Here is a 19,184-nt window from a genome sequence, read left to right as displayed (position 1 = left end):
GGTGGTGGACAGTAATAGTTGGGATTGGAGGTCTGTGACCAGTGGTGTGCCAAAAGCACCGGTGCTGGGTCCACAGTATTTTGTAACTCATATAAATGATTTGGATGAGAATATAGGAGACACAGTTAGTAAATTTGCCAATGACATGGAAATTGGTGGTGTAGTGAACAGGGAAGGTTACCTCAGAGAACAATCGTAACCGCATTATAGGAAGAATGTGGAAGCTTTGGAAAGGCTTCAGAGGAGATTTACTAAGATGTTGCCTGGTATAGGGGGAAAAGTCTTACGAGGAAAGGTTGAGAGACTTGAGGCTGTTTTCATTAGAGGAGGTGGTTGAGAGGTGACTTAATTAAAACATACAGGATAATCAGAGGGTTGGATCAGGTAGACCGTGAGAGCCTTTTTCCTTGGATGGTGACGGCGAGCACAAGGGGGCATACCTTTAAATTGAGGGGAGATAGATGTAGGACAGATGTCAGAGGTAGTTTCTTAACTCAGAGAGTAGTTGGGGTATGGAATGCACTGCCTGCAACAGTTGTAGACTCACCAACTTTAAGGGCATTTAAATGGTCATTGGATAAACATATGGATGAGAATGGAATAGTGTAGATAAGATGGGCTTCAGATTGGTTTCACAGGGTGGCACAACATCAAGGACCGAAGGGCCTGTACTGTGCTGTAATGTTCTATGTTCTATATGTCGGTACATTGAGTATAGGAGTTAGGAGGTCATGGTGTGACTGTACAGGACACTCTGTGCAGTTTTGATCTCCCTGCTACAGAAAGGAGGTTGTGAAACTTGAAAGGGTTCAGAAAAGAACCATTCTGAATCCCTCACCACATTCCCAGACAGCATGGTTTCATTCTAGGACAATGCATTCAGGTAGCATCCCAGTGACAGACAGTGCATTGAGGCACGGTGGCACAGTGGTTAGCACTGCTGCCTCACAGCACCAAAAACCCGGGTTCAATCCCCACTTCAGATAACTGTCTTTGTGGAGTTTGCACGTTCTCCCTGTGTCTGCGTGGGTTTCCTCCGGGTGCTCCGGTTTCCTCCCACAGTCCAAAGTTGTGCAGGTCAGGTGAATTGCCCGTACTGTTAGGTGAAGGGGTCTGGGTGGGTTGCTCTTTGGAGGGTCGGTGTGGACTTGTTGGGCCAAAGGGCCTGTTTCCAAACTGTAAGTAATCTAATCTAATTAGATCCACATTTCCCTGAACGATGGGGCATGATACATACTCCGGCAAACCAGAGGAGACGCTCCTTCTCCTTTCCGATGGAGAATTCCGCTGTAGATCACAGGCCAAGCTGGGAAACTCAGCTAAACTTTCGGAACTGAGGAAATAGGATCAGGATTAAGCCATTCTGCCCCTCTAGCCTGTTCCACCATTCAATTAGAGCTGCATCATCTATTCCAACAGTATTTTCCTGCACTCTCATTATCCATTGATGTCTTTAATACCTATAAATGTGGGTTAATTAAGAAAGGACAGCAGAGATTTGTCAAGAGAAAATTGTGTTTAACTGAATTCGAATTTTTGAAGAGATAACACAGAATGTTGCTAAGGACAAGGCAGCTCGATATGGTGGCTTTTCCAAAAATGGATTTGTGAGGGGTAGATCTTGCCTTACAAGTCTTATTGAATTCTATGAGGAGGTGACCAAGCATGTGGATGAGGGTAGAGCAGTGGATGTAGTGTACGTGGATTTTAGTAAGGCATTTGATAAGGTTCCCCATGGTAGGCTTATGCGGAAAGTAAGGAGGCATGGGATAGTGGGAAATTTGGCCAGTTGGATAGAGAACTAGCTAACTGGTCGAATGGTGGTAGATGGTAAATATTCAGCCTGGAGCCCAGTTACAAGTGGAGTTCCACAGGGATCAGTTCTGGGTCCTCTGCTGTTTGTAATTTTTATCAATGACTTGGAAGAGGGAGTCGAAGGGTGGGTCAGTAAATTTGCAGACGATATGAAGATTAGTGGAGTTGTGGATAGTGAGGAGGTCTGTTGTCGGCTGCAAAGGGACTTAGATATGATGCAGAGCTGGGCTGAGGAGTGGCAGATGGAGTTCAACCCTGTCAAGTGTGAGGTTGTCTATTCTGGAAGGACAAATAAGAATGCGGAATACAGGGTTAACGGTAGGGTTCTTAGTCAGGTGGAGGAACAGAGGGATCTTGGGGTCTATGTTCATAGATCTTTGAAAGTTGCCAGTCAGGTGGATAGAGCTTGTAAGAAGGCCTAAGGTGTATTAGCGTTCATTAGCAGAGGGATTGAATTCAAGAATCGTGAGGTGATGTTGCAGCTGTACAGGACCTTGGTAAGGCCACATTTGGAGTACTGTGTGCAGTTCTGGTCGCCTCATTTTAGGAAAGATGTGGAAGCTTTGGAGAGGGTGCAGAGGAGATTTACCAGGATGTTGTCTGGAATGGAGAATAGGTCGTACGAGGATAGGTTGAGAGTCCTAGGCCTTTTCTCATTGGAACGGCGAAGGATGAGGGGTGACTTGATAGAGGTTTATAAGATGATCAGGGAATAGATAGATTAGACAGTCAGAGACTTTTTCCCCGGGTACAACAGAGTGTTACAAGGGAACATAAATTTAAGGTGAAGGGTGGAAGGTATAGGGGGGATGTCAGGGGTGGGTTCTTTACCCAGAGAGTGGTGGAGGCATGGAATGCGCTGCCTGTGGGAGTGGCAGAGTCAGAATCATTGGCGACCTTTAAGCGGCAATTGGATAGGTACATGGATAGGTGCTTAAGCTAGAACAAATGTTCGGCACAACATAGTGGGCCGAAGGGCCTGTTCTGTGCTGTATTGTTCTATGTTCTCTGCTACAGTACCTCCCAACAAATATACTAGCAAAGCGAGAGCTCATGAAATAAGAGGAGCAGCTGCAATATATCACTGGGTGTGAAATCAACTGAGTGATAGGAAACAGGGAGTAAGGGTAAATGGGATATTTTTCAAATTGGAGGAAGTGGAGATCCCCAGGGGTCAAGTAAGACCATGGCCCCTTGCTCTAGAACTCACCCGCCACATCCACCCCAAGCCAGCAGAAACATTGCTCACGTTTCTATCCTGCTGAGCCCTATGAGAATTGGGCATGTTTCAATCAGATTACCTCTCATGGTTCATGCAAACTAACCCTCCAATGGAACAAAGACCTTGTCCGTGCAATAATAAAGCACCGTACAGACACCAGGACTCAGTGCACTCTAACAGTAAGGCTGGCTTGCAGTCAGATTCCATTCTTACCTGGCTGGTGCCATCAGCTGTCGAGACAGACGGGGGCCGTATATGAAGTGTTTCCATTGATGCCGAGGCTGATTCAAAGTTGGGAATGCTGGGATGTTTCCCTGTACTTTGTGGGTAATGGTATATGCTGAGGGAATGGGAGATAGAATCTGTTAGTTTTCTCTTACATCACTTGCTTGATTGTTAAAGAAAGAAGTTTCTCAGAGTTCCCTTTTGAACTTATTTATGCACCTTGTATTTACTGCCTCAGGTTCTGGTCTTGACTGAAAATGTAAATAATTTAATCACAAACACTTTATCAAAACACTTCACAGTTTTAAAGATCTTTACCAGATCTACATTTTAGAGAAAAGAGCCCAGCCTGTCAATATTTCCTGCACTCTCCCCATTGCCACAATATCATTTCTATAATATACAGACCAGAGTTATTTTTATGTAAAATATATTAGTTCAAGGACCCGTCCACTGTGTCAGCAACTCACTGTCAGGTGTGAACTAGAAGGTACGACCAGCAAAGGTCAAATAAGCAGTGTTTTCAGATGAATTCAAGCGTAACTTAAAAAAGTATAGAGGAATTCCATTAAGTACATTTTGAGGATGACTTTCAATTTGAAAACAATCTGGGTGTAAGATAAGGAGGAACATGTCGGAAAGAGTGAGACTGCAGTCAGTGCTGGCAAATACAATGAGAGTGAGCCAGGTAAATGAGCTAACTGCCCACCTGCTTACAGTGCCCCTCCGCGAGTGAGAGCTGCTAGGGGATGATGGTGGGGTGTGGTATGTGTAGCCATAATCATCCGCCACCTTCAAATCCAAGATTACCTGTCGATAAAAAAAGACAAACACAGTCAGAAACGGTGGCTGGTCAGAAGAGCAGCAGGAAACAATCAACCTGCCACTGTTTGTAATAACAGGAAGGGCAAACAGTTAACTGGACATCAGAATGCTCCAAAACAGGTATCGCAAATTTGAATTCAAATCTGGTGAGCGATTTGCCTAATGTTTTTTAAATTACCTTTTCAGTTTATAAATGACCTGGATAAAAGCTGCATTTTACTTGGATCTGATGGTGTCAGTCTGGAGTCACATACAGACCGAGACTGGGTAAGGTAAGGACAACAGGATATCTTCCCTAAAAGACATTACTGAACCAGTTGGATTTTTAATCATAAGCTAACATCGATATGACCATAATACCTGAATTCTTTGTCCAGCAACAGATTATGTTTCTACCCACAGGGAACTGAACAAATAGCAGTAACATCCTGGACTTTAAGTTCTCATTGTCATTTTCAAATCTTTCCATGGTCTCACCCACCCAGGTGGGACTTGATTCCAGGCCCTTTAGTCCACGACATCTGCAGTCCTTCACTCTTGTCCTTTATGATGCTCCTCTCCCACCTGGTGCTAATATTTCCTTATTGGATTTGGGATCAAATCATGTTTGCTAATCACTCCAGTGAAATACATTGGGATGTGTCAGCATGTTGAAGGGGTTATATAACTGCAAGCTATGCTGTAACCAGGCTGTTCTAATATTTAACTCAGAAATGTAGAAACTTGGAGCAAGAAGAGAACATTCGGCTACTCTAGATAGAGATTCAATGTCATTCTCAACAATGACGTGGATTAGCCTCTGCAGCAGCAGCACCTGCACAGGGCTGAGAGGCTAGCTGACTGCGTTGGGCTGATGTTAAGTCCCTGTGTTGGGGTTTCAGAGGCAAGCTGACCACTTCGTGCTGATGTTGGTCTCTGTGTTGGGGTTTCAGAGGCGAGCTGACCACTTTGTGCTGATGTTAGTCCCTGTGTTGGGGTTTCAGAGGCGAGCTGACCACTTCGTGCTGATGTTGCTCCCTGTGCTGGGGTTTCAGAGGCGAGCTGACCACTTCGTGCTGATGCTGGTCCCTGTGCTGGGGTTTCAGAGGCTAGGTGACTGCGTTGTGCTGGTGTTAGTCTCCATGATGGGGGGGGTGGCAGAGCACAGATCCAGGCCCATGGCTATGCACTTGAGAACTGTAATGTTGAACTTTTAGCTTTATTTCTTTATTTTTCTACCATTATGTCTACGTTTGGCTTGTTTCTGTGTTTTGAGGTGGTGCTGGAGAACAGCGACATTGAAAATTGTTGCATATTGTATTTGTTAAAAATGCATCTAACAAATCCACCTGACAATAAAGTCAATCAATGAGAAACCCTGCGTGTCTTACCAGAGCAACATCACTCCCTGGATTGTGGAATTTTGATGTGAGAGAGCAGGTGATGTGCTGTAACCCAGCACATCTGAGTCACTGTATAAAGGGTGTTCAGATTAAGTAGGGCTGTGTTGAGTCAGGGTTGGGGGTGGATTGGACACATTCAGTGTGGGACCTCTAACAGTTGAACAGTAAGACCCCATGTGGTTGTTGGCCATCTGGACTGGTCCTTACCAATGTTGGATTGAGAGAAAATGATGCTGAAAGGGGATTGAGCTTCCCACTGTGCAGAGGAACCAAAAGCCACTTACCTGTTCGCTGGCAGGAGGCAGTATCTGGGGGTCAGCTGTCAAGTTTGTCAGGTCTTCTAGGATAGACTGCAAGTGTGTAACCTCTCCCAACATTCCAATTTCCTCACCCTGTGTAGAGGAAGTGAAATGGACATTTTAAATGAAACCTAGCCCGTTGGATATTTCATACAAATAGAGAAAATAAGTTGAGAAGTCGGCCATTCGGCCCTTCGAACCTGCTCCTATATGCTCATGGCTGACTATGCAATCTCAGTATCCATTCCTGCTTTTTCCCTACGTCCCTTCAGCTCCCTTTTGAACATATCTAATGACTGGCCTCAACAGCTTCCTGTGGAAGAGAATTCCACATGTTCACAACTCGAGTGAACAAATTAAATAGAGAGAATAATTCACAAGGAGTCAGGGCTTTTACACCATGAGATGGCAGGGGGATGAGAGCCGCCCACTGGGAAGGAGTTTGGCTAATTATAAATCAGCCTTTGGCCATGAGGGGGATTCGAAGAGAGGAGAAACAAAGCTGAGTTCGAGTGTGGAATGATGTGAAAAAGACAAAGATAAGGGCATTCTACCTGAAAACACGCATCATTCAGAACAAGGTAGACAATCTAAATGCACAAATATTCTTGTTTCAATTGTACAGGAGCTTGGTCAGACCGTGGCTGGAGTACACCAAATCTTCGTTACTGAGGTGTGTGGTGTGTATGCATGCGCGAGCGCATAGGGGCAAGGACATCCTGTAGGTAATGGAAGACAGAGACACCTCTAGAAGATAAATTTCCCATTTACTGTTAAGGGCCGCATGATCAGACTTGACAAGTCAATAGGACAGAGAAAAAGCAATAGAGCCGAACCCGTGAGGTGACTGAGTGTCAATGCAGCAGTGAATCCATGGATAACACAGAGTGAGCAAACTGTATGTGGCTTTGGTTTTGTTAACTTAGAAAAGGGAAGGTAAGATTGACTGCCTTTGACTAAGTGTGGCATGAAGAATCCTAGCAAAACTCATATCAATGGGAATCAGGGGCACCCTCTCTGTTAGTTGGAGTCATAACGGGCACATACAAAGGTGATTATGGTTGCTAGAGGTGTTATGGACCAGAGCTGATCCCCTTAAAATATATTAAGAAGGTAGCCTAGAGCCGAACTTTCTCTTATTTCAAAGATAAATGCGAGGTACTGTTTTCCACATACACATTCAATTGGTCAAACTACTCAACTATTCAGACACTATCGTTAAAGTACAACAAAAGAAAGGGGAACTTGGAATAACTTAACTCTACTGGAAAACTTAACAGAATATAGATTATTTTAGTACCATACAGTAACTGTTCAATATAGTAACATTCCATAACCACACCCTTGGGAAAAGGCAAATTCAGAAAACCATTGTCTCACTTGCAGTTTTCCAATCCAGGAGGAAAGAACATCAAAAGGCAGTTCTGAGAGAAAATGCAGAGACGGGGGTGTAACACAGAAGATATTCACTAAATTCCAACCCAGCAACTGCTGAGTCCTCAACAAATTCTGAGAGCCCAGCAACTGCTGAGAGCTAACTAAAAGTCCTGGTTCTGAGGGAGCTTGACCACACCCACTCAGGCTGCTACAATTGTTCCAATTTAAAAAAAAACCCAAGGCCTCAGAAGTTGTTTATCTTCTCATAGACTGCGTGGCACCAGTCTCCCAATCTCTCTAAAATAAACCAGGACAAAACACACCTCTTAAAACCATAGCATTGTCACACAGGTCAGTCATCTCAGCTCCAGGACATCTCTGCAGGAGTTCCTCAGGGTAGTGTCCCAGGCACAACAATCTTCAGCTGCTTCATCAACGACCTACCCTCCATCATAAGGTCAGGAGTGGGGACGTTCACTGGTGATTGCACAATGTAGTACCATTCACGACTCCACAGATACTGAAGCAATCCATATTCAAATGCAACAAGATCTAGACAATATCCAGGCTTGGGGTGGCAAGTGGCAACTTACATTTGACCCACATAAATATCAAGCAATGACTATCTTCATTAAAAGACTATCTAACCACTGCCCCATGACATCTAAATGGTGTTACCATCACTGGAACCTCCATTATTAACATCCTGGAGATCACCACTGACCTGTGCCCACCACTGAACTGGACTTGCCATATAGATGCAGCAGCTACAACAGCAGGTCAGGGGCTAGGAGTACCGCAGCAAGTAACTCACCTCTTGACTCCCTAAAGCCTGTCTATAATTTACAAGGCTCAAGTTAGGAGTGTGATGGCATATTCTCCATTTGCCTGGATGGGTGCAGCTCCAACACACAAGAAGCCCAACACCATCAGGACAAAGTGACCCACTTAATTGGCACCACATCCACAAGCAGTCACTCCCTACACCACTAACGCTTAGTAGCAGCAGGGTGTACTATCTCCAAAGTGCCAAGCAGAAACCAGGCTCTGTAGACAGTACCTTCCAACTCCATGACCAATATCATCTAGAAGGACAAAGTCAGCACATTTATGTAAATTTCCCTCCAAATCACTGACCACCCTGACTTGGCTATTCCTTCAGTATTGTTGGGTCAAAATCCTAAAATTCCCACCCTAAGAGCATTGTGGGTCAACCCACAGGACAGGGACTGCAGTGGTTTGCACCTCTTCTCAGTTTAAGTGGAACAGAAATCGGGAACACTAGTCCCCAAGAAACTATTGAGGCTGGAAGCCAACTGAAATGACAAAATTGAGATTAATCAATCTTGCTGGGAATGGGATTAAGGTCAAGCTGTGTAGGAGTTATGATGGAACAGCCAAACAGACTCAAGGGGCTGAATGGCCTCCCTCTGTTCATCAGGGTCAGCATCTGAGTGATTTCCCAATCTCACCCTAGCAAGGAGAAATAATACATTCACAACAAATAAATATTAACACTCTCCCCAGACTGTTGGTACACTCAGCCCAGATGCTGAGTTGCCTCTCTCTGCTACCACACCACACCCCAGTGTTTAACTTACCAGCACAGGTCGCAGAAGGGTAACAAATGTACAAAAGCGACTGCGTTCCTCAATCAGAGCCCGGCACACAGCCTGCTTCTCGGTCTCCTCCAGCAGCACATACTTTTCATTGACATCCTGTAAAGCTGTGTCCAACTGGAGCCTCACTTCTTCCTTCCCTATAACAGAGAAGAAGAAACAGTAGCAGCACATTCTCCTGGGGGTTCCTACTTGATGTATTGGGCCTGAAATAGCAACTGGTGTGTGTGGATAAATCCAACATGATTCCCCACTGTCCCAGACACCCTCTCACCTCAGGCCAGTGTGGTTCTGTCAATATCACTCTCACCTCTGGGTCAGTAGACCATGGGTTCAAGCTCCACTCCAGGTCTTTAGTTAATATTATTATGGACTAGGCCAGACCAGTCAAAACATTCTTAAGCTGCCAACCCAGACCATAACTTTGCAATTTGTTTCGGGTAAGTGAAAATTACCCGCAGTAAGTTAGCTAGTTTGACTACCAAGTTTCAAAACAGACAAGAAAATTATTCACAAAATTACACAATGAAACACAAAGAACAGAATAAAGAACCCATACAGAACTCAGTCTGCCCAAACTAGATTTAATTATGCTGTTCTGAATATACACAACAGTCCCAATAAGCAAACTCCCTTAAAAAAAGTAAAAATGGAACAAATGCTTACAGGTTGAGGTTAGAAGGACAGAAGGAGAGAGAGCCTGGTTCCACACAGCTGAATTCCTAAATAGTTCTGGACTGAACTGCTCAGCTAGAGAGCTGACCAATCCCCTTTCATTATACCGGTCACTTCTAAAACATGACCACTTTGGGCTGAAGTCTCGTCTGTTTACATACAAACAAAAAAAGCAGTCTAATTGGAACCGGGAGCTGTTTATGATCCCTCTGAGAAAAACCAAGGACACAGTATTCCTTGAGAAAAGGAACAACTTTTAGAAAAAAGGTACCAGCTTTGTGACACCTCCTTTAAAAAAAACCATCAACATCAAAAGATGGCTTCATTTTTAAAACCCTTCAAAAACCTGGTTAGTAGTTTAAAACACACATATACACAATACTAACTATACACATGCAAACATGGACAACCAAATGCAAATTCAGGCCGTGGCACATGCACCACTGAATGCCTCTGTATCTCATTCAAGTCTCGATAATGCATTGGCAATCACATTTTCGTGACCTGCCACCTGCAAAATTGTCAAAAGGAATGTCTGCAACAACAAGCTCCACCTAAACAGGCTGGCATTTTTGTCCTTAAATTTTTCCACAAATGTCAATGGGTTACGATTATCTATACGATTGCCTCAGATGAATTGTTGGTAATACAAACACTGAAATGTTGTAATGCCAATACCATACTTCAAGTCTCTTTCTCCATCATTGAATATTTCTATTGATGAATGTTCAACTTTCTGGAAAAATACCTGATAGGTCTTTCTCTTCCCTTGTCATCCTCCTGCAGGAGCACCGCACCAACACCCACATCACTGGCATCGACAGCCACCTTAAAAGGCTTTGGGTAATCCGATGTGGCTAATACCGGGGCAGTGGTTAACACAGATTTTAGGCTGTCAAATGCCTTTTGACAGTCCACTGTCCACTGAAACTTCTTGCCCTTTTTTAGCAATTCGGTGAGTGGAGCAGCCACACTGCTAAAGTTCAGCATAAACTTTCGGTAAAATCATTCACCCTCAGAAACCATAGTACTGCCTTTTTTTGTTGACAGTGTGGGAAATTCCCCAATTACTTTTGTGTTTGCATCCGTGGGGCCATTTATCCATGTCCAATAAAATGGCCCAGGAAGGTGACTTAGGCTTTGGCAAATTCACTTTTAGCTTGGTTTATCACCAAAAGAGCCTTCCGAAGTCAATGGAACAAGTCCGATAAATCTGTAAGTGTTCCTTCCATGAGTGACTAAAAATCATCAGGTCATCGATGTAAATAACACAATTGGGTAACCTAGCATTGACCTTATTAATCAGTTTCTGAAATGTGGCTGGAGTGTTTTTCATACCAAATGGCATGACTTTGAACTGATATAGCCCATTTGGCATTACGAAAGCCGAAATTACCTTTGCTCTGTCTGACAGAGGTACTTGCCAGTAGCTTCTGAGCAAGTCCAACTTGGAAATGCAAGTTGCTTGTCTCACTTTTTCAACACAGTCCTCCAACCGTGGAATTGGATATGTATCAGTCTTTGTAATGGCGTTGACTTTGTGATAGTCCACACATAATTGCTGGGTACCATCTGGTTTTGGCACCATGACTATGGGTGAGCTCCAGTCACTGCAACTCACTTTAATTATGCCATCTTGGAGCATGCACTCTATCTCCTTCTGAACCTGTGCCAACTTTAGAGAGTTATGCCAATAAGGATGTTGCTTAATCAGAACAGCATCTCCTATCTCTACATCATGCACAATTAGGTTAGCACTTCCAGATTATTTCCACATATCCCCTGATGTGTTAGTAAAAACTCTTTCAGCTCATTTCGATTTTCTTGTAGAAGGCAACTCAATAATTTATCCCAATTTTTGACAACTCCCTCATTGTCCAATTTGATTTGAGGAATTTCCAATTCAGAATCCTCTGAACTTGGTTCTTCCTTCTGTGCTGTAATCTTTAACACCTTCTCCTCTTGCTTTCCTTCCCTGTCAAAATACCTTTTGAGCATATTAACATGACACACAGATTTCTTCCTGTCTGGAGTCCTTATCAAGTAGTTCACCTCACTCAATTTTACTTCTATTTGATACGGTCCACTAAACCTTACTTTTAAAGGCTCACCTGTTATAAGAAGTAACACCTTGTCCCCAATTGCAAAATTGTGAATTGCTTCCTGTTTCACTGTATGCTGTGATACTTTTAAGTGCTGTCTAGCCAACTCTCCAGCTTTATTTAATCGTTCTCTAAAATTTGACACAAAGTCAAAATAGGTGTCTTCTGAATTCTGACTTATTAATTTCTTCTTAATCAATTTTAATCAATCTGATTGCAAAAAGTACAAACGGAACTCCCATATCCCAATCATCTGGGTAATCCTGACCATTAGCCCTCAACATGGTCTTTAGTGTTGATGCCATCTCTCTCTCGCTCTCCCTGTGATTCTGGATGGTACTCAGTAAATTTGAATTGCTATATTCCCAAGTTATCCATAACCTCCTTGAATAGTTTGGGTGATCCTTGATCTGAGTGGATCTCTGTTGGTAGTAAATATCTAGTTCAAAAAAATTTAAGTACTTCTTCTACACCTTTTTAGCTGTAATTTTGCATAATGGTACTGCCTCTGGAAATCTAGTCAATATATCCATTATTGTTAATAAATACTTACTCCCACTTTTCGTTTCAAGTAGGGGACCTACACAATCAATCAAGACTCTTATGAAAGGTTCCTCAAATGCTGGAATAGGTATTAAAGATGCAGGTTTTATTACTGCCTGTGGTTTTCTGAGTAGCTGACATGTATGATGTGTCTGGCAAAATTCAACTACATCCTTGTGTAGTCCAGGCCAGTAAAAATGTGTTTGTATTTAAGCCTGTGTTTTCCTCACCCCTAAATGACCTCAAAGTGATAACTCATGCACTACTCGCAGCACCCCCTTTCTATACCCTACTGGCAAAACAATTTAATGAATCTCTGCCCATTTCTCATCTGCTTGAATGTGTGATGGTCTCCATTTCCTCATTAAGACATCATTTGTTAAGTAACAACACACAGGGATGTATTCACTCTCCTTCTTTGTCTCTGCCTTTTGATATAACTATTTTAACTTCTCAACTTTTGCTGTAACTCAATTAGTCTAGCAGAGCTAAAGATATTTGCTTGTTTACCTAGTTGCTCCTACTCTGTCCCACTTATCTGGTCAAAAAAAGTCCCTGATAAAACTACATTAGTTTCCTTATCTGTGCCTTTTGAACTCTCCTGCTTCAACTGTGCCTCTGTGCTCTTGTGATCACACAATCTGGGAAAATTCCTGGATAAACATACTTCATTTCTTCAGTTGCCTGTGTCTCCACTGGCTTTTCAACTAAAGTAGGCAGCATGTCTACCGGTGAATGAGTGATATCACTTGCAAGGATAAACTGCATTCCCAGAGCTGAGAGTTTGTCCAATACTCCTACCACAATTTCTCCACTCTTCTCTGGGCTCTCTAGCCTCACTTTACATAATTGAGTGCTTTTTGACTCACCATGAATTCCTGTTACCATCACCTTTTCTGGCAACAGTTCCTCAGGAGTACATATCTCCTCATCCTTCAACATGACGGACAGAGGATCCAGTGTCCCTTAATATTGTAACCTCTTTACTTGCTATTCCTGGCCTTTGTGAATAAACTTTACCCTTGCATGTACATTTTTTAAGCAGATCTGGCACTCCTTCCTTAACCAATCTCTAATCATCTTGTACACTCTGAGGCAGTTGTCTAACTTCCCTTGTGCTTCTCGTTACCACTCCAACAAAACTCCCAGGCTTGTCCGGTTTTCCAACATCTGGCTTTCTCCTAGCCTACGAACACTGATTTTATGTGGCCCACTTTATTACAATGAAAACATTGAAGTTTTTTAACTTTTTTGTCCCCCTCAAGTGTTACTTTTTTTACCCTGTAGTAAGTTATGCTTATGATCTTCACTGAGAGCGATCCCTCCCTTTCCACATGAGGATTTCTCTTTGCCCCAATTTCTATCCCTCATGAACTGAAATAGATTCGTGAAGCCAAACCGTGTTTTATGGAGCAGCTCAGAATCAACAGCCACTTCAGCTGCTAACCTTGCCATTTTAACTCTCACTTCTTCAACATGAGTTCACACTACTTCCTCGCTAAGGTTACCTTCCACCTTTATCTCCAGCCTTTTAAGCTGACTTTCCTTTTTAAGGGTCAGTTTTTGAAGTTCAAACGCTCTCTTTTTCTCTGTTCTGCTGCTCTCTTCTTTCTCTTCTTCTACTCTTTCTCCCTCTCTTCTGCTTTTAATCATAACTCAAACGGTTTCATTTTTGCTGCCCTTTCCTTATCTCTTGCCTCTAACTCAAGCTGTTTCATTTGCAATTGAATTCCTGCCATCTCTATAGAGTCTGATGGTTTCTCCAGCAAGTTTAAATGCTGAGCTACCGCTGTAATTATCTCTCCTTTCCTCACAGACGCAGGCATGACCAATCCCAGCTGATCTGCTAATTCCTGCAGCTTGGTCTTATTCACGTTTTGCAAAACTTCCAAAGTCACCGTATCCACTTCCAGAAAACTTTTGGTGACCGAAAGAGCCATTACTTTCCCAAGCTTCGTCTACCAACCAAACCAACACCCGAAATAAAGAGACTAGCACCTACCACTCGCTGTTTAAAATCTCACAAACTGCCCTCAATCTGTAATGGACTAGGCCAGACCACTCAAAACCTTCTTAAGCAGGCAGCCCAGACCATAACTTTGCAATTTGATTTGGTAAGTGTACAGTGAAAATTACCCGCAGTAAGTTAGCTAGGTTGACTACCAGGTTTTAAAACAGACAAAAACATTATTCACAAAATTACACAATGAAACACAGAGAACAGAATAAAGAACCCCAACAGAACTGAGTCTATCCAAACTAGAATTAATTATGCTGTTCTGAATATACACAATTGTCGCAATATGCAAACCCCCTTTTAAAAAAAAGTAAAAATGGAACAAATGCTAACAGGTTGAGGTTAGAAGGACAAAAGGAGAGAGAGCCTGGTTCCACACAGCTGAATTCCTAACTAGTTCTGGACTGAACTGCTCAGCTAGAGAGCTGACCAATCCCCTTTCATTATACAGGTCACTTCTAAAACATGACCACTTTGGGCTGAAGTCTTGTCTGTTTACATACAAACAAAAAGGCCTCTCAACACCCTTTAATCTCTGTACCAAACCAGTCTAATTGGAACCGGGAGCCATTTACGATCCCTCTGAGAAAAACCAAGGACACAGTGTTCCTTGAGAAAAGGAACAGCTTTTAGAAAAAGGCACCAGCTTTGTGACAATATTCTCAGTCAAAAATAGTGGAAGTCCCATCCTAACAGTTGTGGTTCATATAGGGTAGAGATATATTGGAGAAGGTACAGAAAGGAGGGGTTATAATTATCTGTGAAAGCTACAACTGGGATTGTTTTATCTAGAAACAAAACAACTTAGGGGTGACCTGATAGAGATCTTTAGAATTATAACAGAATTTGATACAGTATATGAAAAGAAATTTTTTCAATTGTGAGGGAGACCAGAAGTTGGGGCCATCAATGTAAGATAATCATCAAAAATCCAACTGGGAATTCAGAAGAAATTTCTTTACATAGAGATAAGTGAGAATCTGGATGTTGCTCCCACAGCAAGCAGTCGAGGAGAGTGGTATTGATATGAGGAAGGTGGAGAATGACATGAGGGAGAGGGGGAATTGGATGGCACAGGGAGATGAAAAAGGGCTGTGAGGAGGCTTATGTCGATCAAAAACACCAGAATGGACTAGGTGGGCAGAATGGCTTGTCTCTGCGCTATAATACTCCGTACCAACACTGTCGGAATGTCTTTCAGTTAACATGAGCATCGACTCCTTCAGAAACACTATACTGGGCAGCAATCTTCATCACATGGACTTTAAGAAAACAGTCAACATCACCAGCACCTTTTCAAGGGACAAAATAGGAATAGACAATAAATTTCAGCTGAGCTAGCAACGTTCACAGCCCGAGAATTACTAAGTCTCGGCTGACACTCTGTGCAGGATAGAGCTGGCGGTTTTGGGATGAATTCTGTAACTGAGGTTCTAGTTGGCCAGGTCAGTTGTGAACGTGAAAGACCTGAGGACAGCTTGTGTTTGAAGATTTCTCCTTATATCCTGCTCAGTGTTTCTATTCAATCACCATCACAACTAAAACAAAACAGAACAGATTCTACTCTGTTCAAATGATAGGCACAGTTCAAAAGTATTGACTGGGAAGAGCTGAGGAGAAGGTGTCACTGACAGTGAACAGTAATGGTTAGCAGTCACTCAAATACAGGAGGCACAGGAAACCCTTGAATGAGTGGCTTAAAAAGGTCATGTCTAACGCTCCTCAGCCTCTGTTGATTTGGAGAACGCGGGCTAAAAGGAGCCTAGAGCATGAGTGTCACTGAGTGTCAGCCTCAGTGTTGCTCTTTGTGGGAAGGGGCTAACTCAGTGCCAATAGGGAAGAAGCGGGGCCAGGGGAAAGGAGAGGGCATCGGATTATTCTGCAGCTTGGGAAAGGGGTCTAGTCCTGACATAGAACGTGATGTGCCATCAGTTTTATCCACATGATACAGAGGGTGGCCTGGCATTGACATGGGGCCTCTCTCTGTGCTGGGCAGTCTCAGTGACTCTGACTGGAAACCATGTGTGCAGTGGGATCAGGTCAGGATGGGGGAAGATAGACCACATGCAGATGCCTTCTGGGGTTTATACATGGAGGTTAAGTATTTGGGAGAAAATACATTGAGCCCACACTCTGTCTTCCAGCAAGAAAAACTAACAGTATTCATGAGTGCGGCAGATGAAAGAAATATCTTTCTCCCTGGCTCCCAGATTCCTCTAAGATGCAGATGATGAAAATGTAACAGAATGGATGAGTAGCTTCAGTTTCACAAGAGAAACAGACGGTGATTTTGAATTACAACCCCTCACCCCACACAGGCCAGCAGGTGGCAGTGCTGAGCAACAGGCCTCTACCACAGAATCCAAACAGGGTTTCAAAAGCAATGTTGCTTATTTCAAAGAAATGGCTTTATTTCTTGTTCAAATCGACAATTAACTGATTCTTCAGCACAACAGGAAGATCACCAGAGCAATTATTTTCATGTAGAGCTGGTCGTTATCTGAAGGGTATCTGGACATAGTTGAGGAAATGGTGCCACAGAGAACGGATTCACTTCCGCAGAAACTGCACTGTACAGGACAGCCACACCTCAGCGAGATGGAACTCGCCTTGGGTGGGGATAAAGCACACATTCACCAGAAAGATCCTACAGCTCAAAGGGTTACGTTGTGAGCATAGGGCTCCAGGAACTGGGCTTGTGTTCCTGAAGTTTAGAAAAATTGGGATAACTAAATGGCTCGATACAGGGAAACTATTAGGAGCCTCTTATGGCAGAGACGGTTTCCCTAACTCCGAGCCCTGAGACCTGGGTTCAAGTCCCACCTGCTCGAGATGTCACATAAAATACCTGAACAGGGTGATTACAAAATGCCTACAGAATCAACTCAGGGCAGTGGCTGTGTGTGTGCATGTCCAGACCGAGGCAGTGGAATGTTAAAACCTGAGGCCGTTTGTTCAGGGTTGATGACAGGAAGCACTTTTACACAAGGGACAGGGACAATCTGGAACTTTGGGCCACAACAGAGCCGCTGAGGCTGTGGGTCAATTAGAGCTATCAAGCCTGAAATAGATACATTTTTGTTGGGCAAAAGAGCTGAAGGATATGCAGCAAAAGCAGTTAATTGAAGGGCAGGAAGGTTGAGACATAGATCAGTGTGATCGAACCGAATGGCTAAGCAAACTCGAAGCACCAAATAGCTTTACTCCTGCTCCTCTGTAATAGAGATGAAGCAGAGTTCTCTCAGCACTGACCCTCCGACAGTGCGGCACTCCCTCAGCACTGACCCTCCGACAGTGCGGTACTCCCTCAGCACTGACCCTCCGACAGTGCGGCACTCCCTCAGCACTGACCCTCCGACAGTGCGGCACTCCCTCAGCACTGACCCTCCGACAGTGCGGCACTCCCTCAGCACTGACCCTCCGACAGTGCGGCACTCCCTCAGCACTGACCCTCCGACAGTGCGGCACTCCCTCAGCACTGACCCTCGGACAGTGCGGCACTCCCTCAGCACTGACCCTCGGACAGTGCGGCACTCCCTCAGCACTGACCCTCGGACAGTGCGGCACTCCCTCAGCACTGACCCTCCGACAGTGCGGCACTCCCTCAGCACTGACCCTCGGACAGTGTGACACTCCTTCAGCATCGACCCTCCGACAGTGCGGCACTCCCTCAGCACTGACCCTCCGATAGTGCGGCACTCCCTCAGCACTGACCCTCCGACAGTGTGACACTCCTTCAGCATCGACCCTCCGACAGTGCGGCACTCCCTCGGCACTGACCCTCCGATAGTGCGATGCTCTGTCAGTACTGACCCTCCGATAGTGCGGCACTCCCTCAGCATTGACCCTCCGACAGTGCGGCACTTTGTGAGTAATGCAGTGAAGTCTAAACCTAGATTCTGTGGTCAGGTCTCTGAATTAGATCTCAAGTTACACAGATGTTAGTGACACTGATCGTCTTTCAGTAGCTCTCCCCCGTAGCCAGTATTGAGATTAGTCTCTACAGAACGTGTAAAGGTGTAAATTGTACATTGCCGTATCACAGCTTGGCCTGAGCTCATCATCACGCAGAGCAAAAGCTTGGTTCTGAAGCAGTCTGTGGGGACACCCACACTTCATTCTCAGATGTTAATCTGTGGCTAACTGGGCAGGCACCAGGGATTTCTTGTAAGATCCTCAATCAATTTGTAGGCTCAGTAAGACAGCTTTCCAATTCTTGCAGGAGCACACATTATTTGACTGCTAACTTCTGTAGATTTGCTGAGTCAGTGTGGGCAGGAGCCCATGCTAATGGCTTGGCATTTATTTCACAGGTTTAGCCCGAGTGAAGAAAACTGGAAGATATTAAATGGTCTGTGTTTGCGGCTAGTCTACTAATTGAATTGAATTTATTGTCGTGTGTACCGAGGCACAGTGAAAAGCTTTGTTGTGTGAGCAATACTGGCAGATCACAGAGTTAAGTAGCATCGATAGTAAATAATAGGTAAACAGCGGCAAAAACAAAAACACAGGTACAGGTGAATGTTAAGAGTTTGAGAGCCCATTCAGTATTTTAACAACATTAGGGTAGAGACTGTTACAAAACTGGCAGATGCGTGCGTTCAGGCTTCTGTACCTTCTCCCCGATGGTAGAGGTTGTAGAAAAACATTGCCAGGGTGGGATGGATCTTTGAGAATGCTGGCGGCCTTTCCTTGACAGCGGGCCTGGTAGATGGATTCTGTAGATGGGAGGTTGGCCTTTGTGATTGTCCGGGCCGAGTTCCCCACTCTCTGTAACTGTCTCCGATCTTGAATGGTACAGTTGCCATACCAGGTAGTGATACATCCAGACAGAACACTCTCGATGGCATACCTATAAAAAGTCGGCAAGGGTATTCGCCGTCATGCCAAATTTCCTCAGCCGCCTGAGGAAGAAGAGACATTGTTGGGCCTTTGTGACCGGTGTGTCCACATGAGGAGTCTAAGAAAGCTTGTTGTGGATGACCACTCCCAGGAGTTTGACACACTCCACTCGTTCCACCTCTGTGCTGTTAATGTGTGTGTGGGAGGGGGGCATGAGTAACATCCGCTGAGAGTCAATAAT

At 44.2% G+C, this 19,184-nt stretch overlaps 1 protein-coding gene across 7 annotated transcripts in view; it reads right to left on the bottom strand.

Moving 5' to 3' along the window:
* Positions 1 to 19,184, bottom strand: part of mtss1 (MTSS I-BAR domain containing 1) — a 280,139-nt gene that overhangs the window by 23,737 nt on the left and 237,218 nt on the right. For all 7 annotated transcript variants that reach the window (XM_072556077.1, XM_072556073.1, XM_072556075.1 and 4 more), the window contains 4 exons: positions 8,747 to 8,904; positions 5,754 to 5,861; positions 3,972 to 4,072; positions 3,251 to 3,377 (listed from right to left, as the gene is read on the bottom strand). In XM_072556077.1, the coding sequence (XP_072412178.1) occupies positions 3,251 to 3,377; positions 3,972 to 4,072; positions 5,754 to 5,861; positions 8,747 to 8,904 (494 nt within the window). The remainder of the gene's footprint in view (positions 1 to 3,250; positions 3,378 to 3,971; positions 4,073 to 5,753; positions 5,862 to 8,746; positions 8,905 to 19,184) is intronic.

The sequence above is a fragment of the Chiloscyllium punctatum genome, chromosome 37 (assembly GCF_047496795.1).
Source record: "Chiloscyllium punctatum isolate Juve2018m chromosome 37, sChiPun1.3, whole genome shotgun sequence".
Classification (NCBI taxonomy): domain Eukaryota; kingdom Metazoa; phylum Chordata; class Chondrichthyes; order Orectolobiformes; family Hemiscylliidae; genus Chiloscyllium; species Chiloscyllium punctatum.
The sequence above is the reverse complement of the archived record's forward strand: the minus strand, read 5'-3'. Positions and strand labels throughout refer to the sequence as shown.